The sequence below is a fragment of the Bubalus kerabau genome, chromosome 8 (genome assembly GCF_029407905.1).
Source record: "Bubalus kerabau isolate K-KA32 ecotype Philippines breed swamp buffalo chromosome 8, PCC_UOA_SB_1v2, whole genome shotgun sequence".
In the NCBI taxonomy this organism is placed as follows: Eukaryota; Metazoa; Chordata; class Mammalia; order Artiodactyla; family Bovidae; genus Bubalus; species Bubalus kerabau.
Genome location: NC_073631.1, coordinates 97,461,775 through 97,475,498, shown reverse-complemented (window position 1 = coordinate 97,475,498; position 13,724 = coordinate 97,461,775). Strand labels below are relative to the sequence as shown.

Here is a 13,724-nt window from a genome sequence, read left to right as displayed (position 1 = left end):
CAAAGGGTGGAACCGTTTTAAGATGCTCAGCGCTGATTCCACATTATCTCCAAAAGGTTCTACTTGTTTGTATTCCCACCGAACAAATAAGAAGACCCATTTCTCCCCATCCCAGCCAGTGCTGAATAGTTCTCACTTTTGTAAATGTTTCCCAGTTTGATGGATGAAAAATGGTATATAATAGTTTTAGTTTTAATTTATCTGAAAATGAGATTGAGCCTTGGCATACATGTCTGTGTTTGTTGGTCATAGGTATTTCTTCTTTTGAGGACATGTCCTTTCTTGCTTTTTTCTAATGGAATGTTCATCTTTTTTTTGTAAAATCTTTAAATGATTATGATCTCTTTATTCATTAGAAACCAATATAGCCTTGAAAATAAATGAGAAAAATCTTTACTTGATGTTATTAAGTTAAAAAAAAAAGTAAACAACAAACCATAGTGTAGAGCAGTATGAATAGCGTCTTTCTGGATATGTAAGAAGGGGAGAAATAAATATATGTAAAATATGTAGTTGTTTCATTTTTGGAAGGAGACAAATATTTGAAGGTAGTTCCCTTGGGGGAAGGGGCCTGATGGCCTGCAATTCTGGAGTACAAAGAAGGCTTCCTTTCCATGTTAACAGTTTTATCTTGATTGCATTTTTATTTTGTGCATACAGTCTTTTTTCTACTAAAGAGCTAGTTTTAAAATATTAATGAACTAAGTATATTAACCTTTTCTCACTTACATATGTCATGGATTTTTTCCCTAATTTGTGATTTTTAATTTTCTTTGTGTTAACTTTTGACATATTTGAGGTTTGCATTTTTTCATGATTAAATCTATTAGTCTGTTGTATTTTCATTTTAGTGCTTTAGAGTCATAAAATCCAAAATAAGAAGAGGTTATCTAAGTTTGCTTTTTTTAAAATAGTTGACAGATTGTCCCAGCACTATTTATTTAATAGTTCTTACCTACTGGTTTTTGTACCTTTAACATACATTAGATTTATATATATATATATATATATATATATATATATATATATATATATATCTCTCTCCTAGGATTTGTTTCTGTGTTCTTTGTAATTTTCCATTGTTCTACTGCACTGTTTTGATCCTTTACCTTTTCAATATATGTGACTACTTGAAAAGGCAGATTCTCTGAATTACATATACATATATCTTTATTCTTCTCATCTTTAAAATCCTTTTAAGCTTTTTTTTTTTTTTTTAGAGTCCATTGGGATTTGTTTTAAGGCTGAAAATTAAATTAGGAAAGGATTAACATCACTTTACTTTAATCACTAAGTCAGGAACATGCACAATATGTCACTCTCTCTTCATCCAGGTCTTCTTTAATGTCCCGAAGTAAAATTTTTATAAGACCTATAAAGCACTTATCAGTTTTTATAGGGCCTTCACATTCTTTAATAGGTTAATTTTCTAGGAGAGTATATTTTGTAACTAGCTGTTATCGTAAATGAGATGTTCTTCATGTTATTTTCTTATTGGTATATAGAAAAAATATTTTGATTGTCAGTATTTATTTATTTTATAAATAGCTTATTTTTTAAATTAACCTTACAATCTAGATTAATTTTAAAATCTAACATATTTATGAATATTCTCCTTATTTTCATAGGATTCTCTTAAAGTTTCTAGGTATATTATATGCAAATTAAAATTTTATATTCTCTTTAATAACTACACTTCCTATTTCTATTTATTCTCTCATTATACTGGTTAGAACAGCACATTCTCAAGCCTTTTGGTACTAGTCTTCCTCTACACTTTATTTTTGACGACCTCAAAGAGTTTTGGTTTTTGTGAATTATATCTATTAATACTTGTGATATTAAAATTTTAAATAGAATTTTAAGAATATTTATTTGCTATTTACCTTAAAAATAATAATATTAACCCCATTGCAAACATAAATAACATTTTTATGCAAAATAGCTGTGTTTCCAAAACAAAAATATATATGAAGCATAACATTGTTTCACACTTTTTGTAAGTCATGTTAATGTCTGTTTTAACAGAAGACAGCTAATATCTCATACCTTCTGCATTCAGTCTGTTGCAATATACTCTTTGGGCTGAAGTAACCTGAAGAAAATCTGGCCTCACCCAGATCTTAATTGAAAAAAGGAAGAACATGTTAATAGCCCTTTCATATAATATGAATATTTTTCTTTGACACTACATCAAAACTTGATAGCTGGTACCTTCTTAAAGGTTGGTTGTAGTGTGGAATCTGAAACCATATCAATGAACTTTTCATACCCTGTTACATTGAGCCCATTGGTCTGTTTTGAACTCTGAATGTATTTTTTACTCATACATAATTTTATAACATCATTCATTGGTCATTTGGAAAGTACTGATGAGGGCTTCCCTGGTAGCTCAGTTGGTAAAGAATCCGCCTGCAATGCAGGAGACCCCAGTTTGATTCTTGGGTCAGGAAGATCCCCTGGAGAAGGGATAGGCTACCCACTCCAGTATTCTTGGGTTTCCCTTGTGGCTCAGCTGGTAAAGAATCCACCTGCAATGCAGGAGACCTGGGTTCAATCCCTGGTTTGAGAAGATCCCCTGGAGAAGGGAAAGTCTACCTACTCTAGTATTCTAGCTTGGAGAATTCCATGGACTGTATAGTCCATGAGGTCGCAAAGAGTTGGACACGACTGAGCGACTTTAATTTTCACTACTTTCACTAAGTTAAGAGTTATCTTCCAAATGTTGACAGATTTCACTACACAATATCAAAAAGTCACATTTATTAACCTCAACACCCATCTTATCAGGAAAGTCATTAAGATGGTAAAGAAGTCAAGCTCTTTGTGGCAAATAGTTTCCAAAATTCTATTTCTGTTTAAAATTTAATCATTGCAACAAATACCATTGGTTGTTTTCCTTGAAATGAGAAATTCACTTAGATCATCTTTTAGAAAATATATGCCAAATGCACAAACCTAAATAACTATAGTTTTCATGTCAATTTTTCTACCACATAAAAGTGGAGTTCAAGGCAAAAGCAGCACGAATCCCACACATACTTTCCCTTGAAACACCAATGGGATGTTGGTATGTAGCAAATTTGTTGTGTGTGGATTCCCCCATTTCATCACACAGAATATTTTAAAGATGTGTTATTTAAGGAGGACATTTAATAAAAATTATGATTACTACTTTATCAGGGACTTTTTAAAAAATGTAACTGCCATGTTTACCCTCAGTGCAAACTGCAGCATGATAAAAAAGACAAATAACATCGTAGTATTATGAAAATAGTTTTCACCTTTCAGATCCCCTGAAAAAGGGTCTTTAGGACTCCTGGGGTCCACAGACTACAGTTTGAGAATCTGTATGTTAGAACTTAGAGAACAGTTTAATAATGATGATATGAGTTCCTTTATCCACCTACTTTCAGTGGAACTACCTAACAGGTAAATACAAATTCTGAGGTTAAATTTATTTATTTATTCATTTTAGACAATGATTCTGCAACTTCAGAGCCTGATGCTGAAATCACTGCCAAGACCAACGGGAATGGGAGCCCTGGGGAGCAGTCGCCAAGCCCTGTGCAGTTCATAAACAGTGAGGGAGCCGGGGACTTTAGCCGCTCGACTCTTCAGAGGTGCTCTTATCAGATTCATGTTTTCACTGCATTTTACCTTCATTAATCTAAGTACCATGTCAATGATTTAATTACCTTAGAAACAGGTTGGCGTCGTGAAATCCTACATTTTCATCCCAGCCATTTGATTTTCTCTCTATATAAATGCCACCTCCTGAATCTTTTCACAGCATTCTTAGTTAATGCAAGCATATATTGATAGGAGAGCTTTAATTTTCCCTCCTCAACCCCTTTCTTCTGGGCTTTCACATATGCAAGTTTGCTATTAGGACTCAGTTTTACAACCACTGTCTTTTGACTCAGAGAGTATGATTTCCCCCCCTCTCCTTTTCTGTCTGCTGCAGCTTATAATTACCCTGTCTAGAATCAGAAGAAAAATAGAGTGCCACACATAGTGCTCTGATATTAAATAGGTGCAAAGGAGAGTGAAAGCAGCCTTGATGTCAGCTCTGCAATGCACAAAGCGGTTTCACGATGCAGCACTTCCTCACCTATATTCACTGTTGATTACAAGATGGTACTAATGTTCTGCACATATCCATCCCTTCTACTGGTAAAACAGATCTACCAGACAAGCTAGTTCTACCGCGGACAGCACTGCTCTTGTCAATCGCACTGCTATTATTTTCATGACTACTTCTGTGCAGGGACTCTAAAATTGCATTCAAAACAAGATAGACGAACAAGGCTTCCATGAGGATGTAGTTTCATATGACATAGTTTTTTCTTCTTTGGTTCAACAAAATATGCACCATATGGCATATAGTTGTAGCTTTTCATTGGATTTAAAGGCAGACTTTGACTTGCTGTGATGGGAGAGGAACTATTGCTACAGACGAACCAACCTGTGGCTTGGCATGTGTGTCTTCATATTACCAGAAAAGTGATCATCTTCTTATCCCAGTGCAGATATTTCACTGCTTGGCATTTTGCTCATAACACATGTTTTCTCCGACTCATGTTTTTGCCACATTTTGCCTATATTAACCTGGCAAGCAATTTTGGTAATTCTATGACTTCAGAAATGGGTCAGAAACAAACCTTCCTCATTTTAATCATAGTTTTTCCACCGTCTTATCATATGCCACAAAATCTAAAAGCCTTTTCAACCTCAACGTCATAACCCATAAAAATTTAAGTGACTGCAGATAACTATTAAAGGCATTGAGGATAAGACATACTGGATAAGTCACAGTATATGAAATATATTAAAACACCATTGTTACTTTATGTTACATATAATATACATAGAAATGTCTTCAGTTCTCCTGTCTGGTCAACTTTATTCTTTCCTTTTGCTCTGCTTTCTTACACTCATCAAAATTCCATTGGATTAACTGTTCGCCTCTTTCTTTCTCTGAATGCTGCCCTTGTTGCTGGAGGCAGCATGTGCCCTACAGTTTCTGCCCCTTTGCCATGCTAATGACCTAACATGCACTCTCTGAAGGTGAGTATGGACAGTGGATCCCTTCCTTGGTGTCCAGGGTGATAGAATAAGAATCCATCCATAGTACCTTGCATTCAGAGACAGAACTGAGACACCATATCCATTTTCCTTTTCCTTTGAAGTGTTTTTTGAAAAGACATTGAGCACTCTTGTCGCCATTCTGAAGAAACACATTTGACCTTTAAGCCACCCAGCCCTGACTAGTGTCTGCCGACCTACTTTTGCACTTGCAGCGTCATCAGTGGTGTTGGGGAACTGGATCTAGACAAAGGGCTTGTGGAGAAAACAGAGCCCAATACCAAAGACAAACCTTATCCCGACTGCCCTTTCCTGCTGCTAGATGTACGAGATAGAGACTCTTACCAGCGGTGCCACGTTGTTGGAGGTAAGAGAGAAAGGCTTTTCAGTGTCTCACTCCCAAGAACAGAGCCCGGTCCTGAGCCCGGCAGGCTCGACCCACACCCTGTGGTCAGCATAGTGCTAGCCAGAGGGGTTCCGGGAACCTGTGAGTTGGCTCCGCCGCACGCTCTGAGAGAGGCTGGGGAAATCCTCAGAGGGATCAGGGGCCCAGGGCTAAATGTCAGAATGCTTCCTGTCCTTCACTGTGTCCTGTTCTCTTCTCTCTCACAGAAGCATTTAGGTTTATCACTAGTGAGTTTGAAAATATGTTTAACTCTTAGATGTTAAACCAGCTAGGGATTGGAGCCAAGTTGTACTGAGAACTACAAACTTCCTAAGCTTTTTCTTCTCTTTGCAGCTTACAGTTACCCAATTGCAACTCTGTCTAGAACAATGAACCCTTACTCAAATGATATTCTTGAGTATGTATCCTTTGTTGCACTTTAAAGAGTTGGGTGGTATAAGGATTGTAAGAATCAAATTTTTTACCGATATTAATTAGCTAACTTAGCATATTTTAGAATTTGGATCCTTAGCTGTTGCTGAGGCTGCTTTCTAGTCCATCCTGCAGTTGGACAAGAAAACATTAGATTAACAGTTAGGATCTATTGACAGTTAGTCCTAAGACATTTTTTTCCCCAGAAAGCTTTTTTTTTTTTTTTTTTCATTTTCCCCAAGTAAAATATAAGGAGTGAATTTTTTCCTTCTATTTTAATTTTTTTCTTCTTAAAATTTTAATTTGCTTTGCTCATAAAAATTGTACAAATAGAAAATTTAAATACTGAAAAATAGAAAAAAGAAAATTGAAATCCCCGATAACCACACAACTGAATAACAAAAAGATTTCTTACGGAATCTTTTGTGTATTTTATTCCAGGCGGTCTTCTATGTAGTCTTTTCAACAAAGTGGAAGTCAGACTTAAATATATAATTTAGTGTGTTGCTTCCCCCACTTCCTATTACATGAATTTCCCCACACTAACACAAGTTCTGTATAAACTCTGTTTTTGGTGCAGTAAAATATCTGATCTTTAGATTTACTGTAGTTTACTAAATCATTCCTCTCTGGAGGACTGGACTTTTAGGCGGTTCCCACTTTTTTACCGTTCTAAGTAAGGCTGCAGTGGGCACGCTGGGCACTCAAGTTTTTATGTTTCCTCATCTGTAAATGGAGTTTATAATAATTGCTCTCCAGGATTGTACAGATGAAAGGGCCAAAAAGTATACAGTATGTAACTAGTGCCATCTTGGAGAGAGAGAGAGATATATATAGTTACATATACACACACACAAGAAAAGGATACCAGCTTGTGCTGGTTTTCAGCACAGGAAAAAAAATCCAGGATGCCCTGAAGAGGGGTCATCCCATGCTCCCTGAACTCAAGATAGGCAAACCTTGACTGCTTTCCTTCCTTCGGCATTTCTGTATAGTCTAGGAGCATTAGCTCAGTGTGGTCAAACCTTAACTCATGTGACTGTTAGAAAAATGCCCACGGCAAGATCATCATCCTGTATGACGACGACGAGAGGCTGGCCAGCCAGGCGGCCACCACCATGTGTGAGCGGGGATTTGAGAACCTCTTCATGCTTTCTGGAGGTGAGGGGCTATGTTCTGCTTAGGACTTAAAAGGCAAATACTTGGACTCACACTCCTTCAGCTTCACTCCTAGAGTTTCCCCCCTCCCCTCCCCTGCAGAGCTCAGAATTCAGTATTCTGGAAATAGAAAAAAACATGCTGGCGGAAGGGAGTCAGGATATGTGAAACTTCCCTTACCTCAATCAGCACATGTTTCTAATTCCTGAAAGAATGATGTTGCTTTATGGTTCTGTAAGAAAGCCTTAATGCTGAAGACTTGAGCAAAGCAATTTCTGGTGGAATTCTCAGAATCCCACATAACAACGGACATTTTCTGGTGTAATTTACTTAATGGTGAAGCAATTAAGAAAGATTTCCCGTCCTTGTGTTGAGGAGACACGTGGGCTCCTTTCCAGGTTTGCCTTGGCCTCACCATGCTAACAGTGCTTTTTCTGATGATCTTCCATACCCAGGTCTAAAAGTCTTAGCTCAGAAATTCCCAGAAGGACTGATTACAGGTTCCCTGCCAGCATCTTGCCAGCAGGCCCTTCCTCCTGGTTCTGCCCGAAAACGATCCAGTCCCAAAGTGCCGCCCCTACCAGCTGAGAATAAATGGAGATTTACCCCGGAAGACCTAAAGAAGATAGAATATTACCTGGAAGAGGACCAGGGTCCTGCAGACAATCCTAGTAAGATATTTTGACCTTTGGAAATAATGTTTCTGTAGAACTTGAGATTTACAGCTTTGAACATCAACCTATCATATGAGAAGCTTGATCTCTTATATTCAGATTCTTAAAATATTTGCAGGAGGGAGGGAAATATGCAGGTGCTATGTGAGGAGAAGGGAAATGAGTGAGCGGAGGTGCTCCCAGATGATGGCAAGAATTAGGCATTGCACACAGACAACTGAAAGAGAAGAGAAGTTTTCAGTCAAATAAAGTGGGTATCTTAGGAGGAGTTGAGAGGCTAAGCTAAAGCATTCAGATTCCTTCTTGGAATACAAAGCATTCCATCTTTCCCCTCATCATTACCATTGTTTTTGTTGTTTAGTCGCTAAGTCGTGTCTGACTCTTATGCCATCCCAAGGACTGTAGCCTGCCAGGCTCGTCTGTCCATGGGATTCTCCAAGCAAGGATACTGGAGTGGGTTGCCATTCCCTTCTCCAAGAAGGTCTTCCGAACCCAGGGATTGAACCCATGTCTCCTGCATTGGCCAGTGGATTCTTTACCAGTGAGCCACCGGGGAAGCCCTTGATTCCTTCTTGGAAAACTTTGCTTCCTTCTGCTGCTGCTTCTTACACTTCCAGCCTTTCCTTTGACACAGTGCTTTCTCTTTCTCCTCTAGTCGTTCCTGTTCCCTTCTCTAGTGAGAAGGAATGATGAATAGGCGAGGTTGGTTGGGACAATGGAGAGGAAGGAAAGAACAATAATCTGGGTTTCCTTTCATCCCTACCCTCTTCCCCACCTTCTAATTGATCTCAAGGCTCAAGAGTAAGTTTTAACCTAAAGAAGATGCTGAATAGAATTTCATTAGCTTAAAAGTGGTTTGTAGCATAAGACTTCATTAGTTTAAAAGTATACTTGGCAGATTGTCTCTGCAATCATTTTTGCAGCTCTGCTCCCTGCTTTCTTGCTTCCTCCAGGCCGGCTGAGCCAAGCTAACGCTTCTGGAAGAGAGGCCAAGGTTCCAGGCACCCGCAGCCCTGCCAGCCACCAGAATCCCCGCTCACTGGGCAGTGGCCACCTGCAAGGCAAACCCTGGAAGTAAAGGACCTTGTCTGCCTTAGTCAAATAAATGTTTTCTCTCCTTTTGGAACCCCGAGCAGTTCCCAAGTTGGTCATTTCAGAAACTGCTGCAAAGACCTCAGCATGTGTGCCAGGCCCTCTTCCTATCTCCAACTCCTTTCCCACATCCAGCTTGGGAAGGATTTTTACAAAAACCAGAGGCATGACAGGCTCTAGTGTCCTCCCTGTTGTTTACAGAATATTTAAGTCTCTGAAACTGAGTAGGAAAAAACAGTCTTAATTTTTTTAGGCTTTCATTTTTTAAAAAATAAGGTCGAGTTTGTTTTGGTCTGTATCCTGCATTGTTTTGTAACTACTTCAGGCACATCTGTGTGTCCTTCCCAGCCAGTTCTTTTTCACTCAGTGTTCTTGGTTTCACAAAGGTTCTCTAGGTAGGCTTTGCAGCCTGAGAAGCTGCCCCTGGGGGTGCGGATAATTCATAGCCGCCGCCAGGGTCCCCATCAGGTGTGGACCCACTGGCTGAGGAGCTTTTTGCCCAGCACCCACTCGATGCACGTTCTGTCTTGAGTTTGGAAGCCAATACCTGTAAGCATTACTCAGTTAAGATTTAGTAGCCGCTCTCACGTGTGTGCGAAGCTCCCGCTCACGAGATGTTCTGGGGCCAGCACAGGTGATGATGTGTGCTCAGCCACCCTCATGGGAAAGCCCTATCCACTGTACAGGGCTGGGTTGAGAGCCATTCATTGAAGCCCCCTGGAGTCGCCCTCATTTGTGGTTGGTTTATTAGTTGTAAATTTCCATTATCCGGCTCAGGCATATTCATATTAGATGGGTAGAAATCACGGCCCCTTGAAAACACTGGCTTTGGTTGGGTCACTACCAGCACACAAGGTGAGGACGACTCCACAGCCCTTTGTCAGAGCTGACAACCCCTTAAATCCTTGCTTAGAAATACAGTATTAGTCTAATTGAGTAATTAGTGCAATTTCCTGCTTACTTTTCATTCTCATGACTGAGCTGTGATTAGGAGGTTGTGATTATAGATTCTTGTTTGGCCAGAATTTTGAATCGGCATTAATTGAATTGCTAGATGACTGACATTCATTCCATTTAATTGGGGGAACAAAAGACCTCAGGTAAGGATGAGGAACTCTGAAATCATCAGGAAAAGGAAAAAGAGGCTTGTTAATTTTTATGGTCTGTGATCTGTAGTTGTGATAAGGGACTGAGGAATAAATTGTGCTCTTTGTCATGGCAACCAGCCTCTGAAAAGCCAGCTGAAAATTGCCTATCCTTAGGTGGTTATTGCTGCTGGGTAAGATTTGTCTTAACAGGACTATTTTTCTCACCACCAAAAAAAAGGTATCACAGTATTTCCAGCATGGGAAGCTGTATTTGTAGGAGAAATAAAGGTAATAAATATCTTATAGAGACATATGGAAAAATAACTTTCAGATTCAGCCCAGTTCTATTTTAGTGTGTTTATTCTTCTCTACTTGATTTCCAAAGTGCAACATTTTCCGATGCTTTAGAAATCAAACAAACCAGGGACATTGTTCAGATGTCAAGCCGTGCCCAATTTTCCATAAGATTCAAGAATCTTGTATAAAATTCAGCCAACGTACACAAAGCTTTAATGAGGAGCCTGTCATGTTTCCCCATAAATTTATTGCCTGAGAACTAAGTTCAGCCTTTTGCTAATGCCAAAATGCTCTGGCTTTTTATTTTCTTTACAGCATAGATTTTTTTAAATGCAAATTTTTCCACATTCAACTTTCCCCTAGCATGGGCAAAATTTTCAGCCATTTTGGACACATATACATTTTTAAGAAAAAAATTTTTTTTCTCTGTGACAGAGTTCTGTTTATTCCATTTTCAAGTCAACTAGTCAGGAGTCTAGATTTCCCCCACTGGATTCAGTTTTACAAGTAAGTGGTAGCCCCTTTTGTTCCTCTTCTGCATTCCCATCACCACACAACACTAGAGTGTTTGAAATGGCTGTGTGTGCACACAGTCGGTGTAGCCGAGCCTATTAGAATTGCTGTGCATTTACTGGAGAGGTCTGGCAGGTTGACTGTACTGATGTGCGTCTCTCCGTAGTGCTTTGCCTGTTGGTAGGGGTTTTATATAACTGCTCCTCAAAGACCTGTTCTCATTCTGTACTTTGTGTGTTAAGTGTCACTCGCAGACAGTTTTTACTGCTCACGGTATTGCTCTGAATGTTCTGCCTTACTAGTTTCTTCATTAGATTAACTGACATGTATTATTTAAGTGATCTGTGATACTCTGTGCAATTATGAATGTTGACAATTAAAGTACATAGTTGTTAATTTGTTGTTTGCTATTAATATGCTGAAGTCTGCCAACTTCTCTCTCCCTCTCTGTTGAGATGATCTGTGGGGAGTCACATGAGCCTGGGGTGATTGGAAAGTGTACTTCTTTTTGCTGTATCTCCCAGGAACGCGTATTTTCTTTGTATAAATGAATCAGGAAATCATTCCAGTTAGGGCAGGAGACCTTAGCTCTCCAGTTAGAAGGTCTGGGTTTCTCTCCATGCCCAGCAGGGACCGATGGCCACCTTAAACACAACACCATGGGACTCTCGTCAGCGTTGCAGAGGCTGGCGAGCTGCTCTTGCCTGGGAACTTAGGACCCCCTGGATGGAAAATGCTTCCTCGAAGTACAGCTACTCCTCTCTCTGAGCGACAGTGATGGTCAAAGTCTAACTAATACATTCAGTACTCTAAAGAAAGAAAGGAGGGAAGCGTGAAAGCAAGAAGTGAAGAGGGAGGAGAAGGCAACATTACTCATTCGAGTACAAAAAGAACATCTCGGGCTGTAATGTCAGGTTTAGTCTACTGAAAGACATAGAATGATTTAAATGGCCTAAAAGTAATTTTATTTTTCACCTTTAGTAGAAAGTCAGAACTAGCACAATCATATTGGACTAGGGTGTAAGTCAGAATTAAAAGAGAACAAATAGTGTTCATTAGTTGCTGAGGGATTTTTCCCGTGGTGCTATTGAGATTATACAAAAATTCATAAGACTTTAGGCTACTCACCAAGAACACAGAACAAAACAAAACCTTCTTTTCTCTAATTCCCTTGTGGAATATAAGTGAAATCAGAGTCCTGGGCTAGAAAGAAATATGTAGGCAATTTTTCTTGTGTTGGTTTTGGTTTCTGTCATGTTATATATTCGTTGTAGATTCTGTCTTTTATGTTCTCTGACTTTTTTAGTGGGGATAATTAATTTCTGTCCACCTGGATTTAAATCCATGACTCCCTTCCTGTTCTATCCTGAAGATAATCATTAAGAACCTTTCTTTCTCCAGTTCTAAAATACTCCCAGTATCTATAATGTGCTTTTATTTTTTCACAGTTCTTTCAAAGTTGTAACTCCCATGATACTCTCCTTTTTCTTTTTTCAAGAAACATCAGAAATGTGTATTTTACATCAGTTTATGTGAGCATGATGATATGCTTATCTTCTATTCAATTATTTTTTTGATGAAAATTAATATGTTTTTCCTATGAAAACAACAAATAGGACACACTGTGCTTCCCAAGTGTTCAAAATACATTTGGGTAGTAGTACTTTCCTAAAATTGCAGTAATTATTGAAATTGCTATTGCCATGTCCTTAAATCGGCATGCAGGTCAGTTATGGCATAAAATGTGTAATGGTGGCAATTTGTCAGCACTGAATCCTGGCAGAACGGGATTCAGTGCATGATTTTATGTGTTTACAGAACTCTACTGCCTCCTTCCCCCGCCACCCCGTCCCCTTACGGTCTCACTCTCTGATGCTGATCCTCTTTGTTCCGAAGGCAGACTCAGATTCTCTTCACATGCATAACATCCTGAGGCACCTGGTGAAATGTTTGGCAACAGAGATCACTTACTAGACACTACGGACTGATTGACTACATTTTTAAAAATTATTTTGACTATAAGCTCCTAGAAGGTAAAAATCACCAACTACGTGACAGTGACCCTTAATAAGCGTATGTGAATAAATGAACTAAAGAAATCCATCAGGACTGAAGTCTGGGATATCAGGCCCACCGTGGCGGTCACCCAGCCCTGGCCTGCCATTCTGGAGACCCGGAAAGTTTGTTATCCCTTGTCCCCTTGGACGTCCTTTCATAGGCGAGGCATTTGTAACTCTGAGAATTGTAGATTACCCCCTGCAGGAGGTGCCCGGGAAGCTGTGAGGACCTTTACTGTTACCCTGGCTGTCTACAGTCTGCCTGTTTCCACGGTCCCCTCAGGCTCAGCATAGCCTTCAGAATTCATCAGCTACGGGTTATACACCATCTCCCCATCTGAGAGCAGGTTTTACTTTCTCTTTTGTTTCAAATCTTAAAGATTTCCAGGTATTAATGCTTGTAAACATTTATGGGGCGTCTACTATGTGTTAGGTAGTATTCTTAGAGTCTTCATTTTATGTTTTGACTCATTTGACCATCCCAACATCCCCACAAGGTAGGCGCCCCCATTTTTAGGTGAAGAGACTAAGGGTCCAGTGGAAATTAAGCAACTCGCCCTTGAGTCACTGAGCTGGAAGGTTGAGAAAACCACTCTGCTCTGGGCTTCCCCCTCTGGGTGGGCCCAGCACGCTCTCCCTGGCCATACCTCCAGTTCACCAACAAAAATGTAACTTTCCCTTGGCTGTCAGCCTCCCTCCCTTCCCCGTTACCTGAGATTCCACTGAAAGCCTTCCTCCTCTACCTACACGAAGGGCAATGGGAGTCCAGGGGCAGAAGCATCTGCTTCTGGGACCATGAATTTCCCCATTCCACCGTTGTCTGTGTCTGGTGACCTGTCTTGAAGACAGGTGCCCCAGGGTTTCTGAGATTTGTTTTGGTTCTCAGCATGTCCCTAATGAGATATCACTTAGAGAAGGGGAGTTACCGGCTTTTCAACAG

General features: G+C 39.6%; 1 protein-coding gene across 2 annotated transcripts in view; it reads left to right on the top strand.

Moving 5' to 3' along the window:
• Positions 1 to 10,609, top strand: part of CEP41 (centrosomal protein 41) — a 49,757-nt gene extending 39,148 nt beyond the window's left edge. For both annotated transcript variants that reach the window (XM_055590922.1, XM_055590923.1), the window contains exons 6-11: positions 3,479 to 3,623; positions 5,304 to 5,455; positions 5,828 to 5,895; positions 6,952 to 7,066; positions 7,519 to 7,734; positions 8,691 to 10,609. In XM_055590922.1, the coding sequence (XP_055446897.1) occupies positions 3,479 to 3,623; positions 5,304 to 5,455; positions 5,828 to 5,895; positions 6,952 to 7,066; positions 7,519 to 7,734; positions 8,691 to 8,815 (821 nt within the window). In that variant the 3' untranslated portion in view covers positions 8,816 to 10,609. The remainder of the gene's footprint in view (positions 1 to 3,478; positions 3,624 to 5,303; positions 5,456 to 5,827; positions 5,896 to 6,951; positions 7,067 to 7,518; positions 7,735 to 8,690) is intronic.
• The last annotated feature ends 3,115 nt before the right edge of the window (positions 10,610 to 13,724 follow it).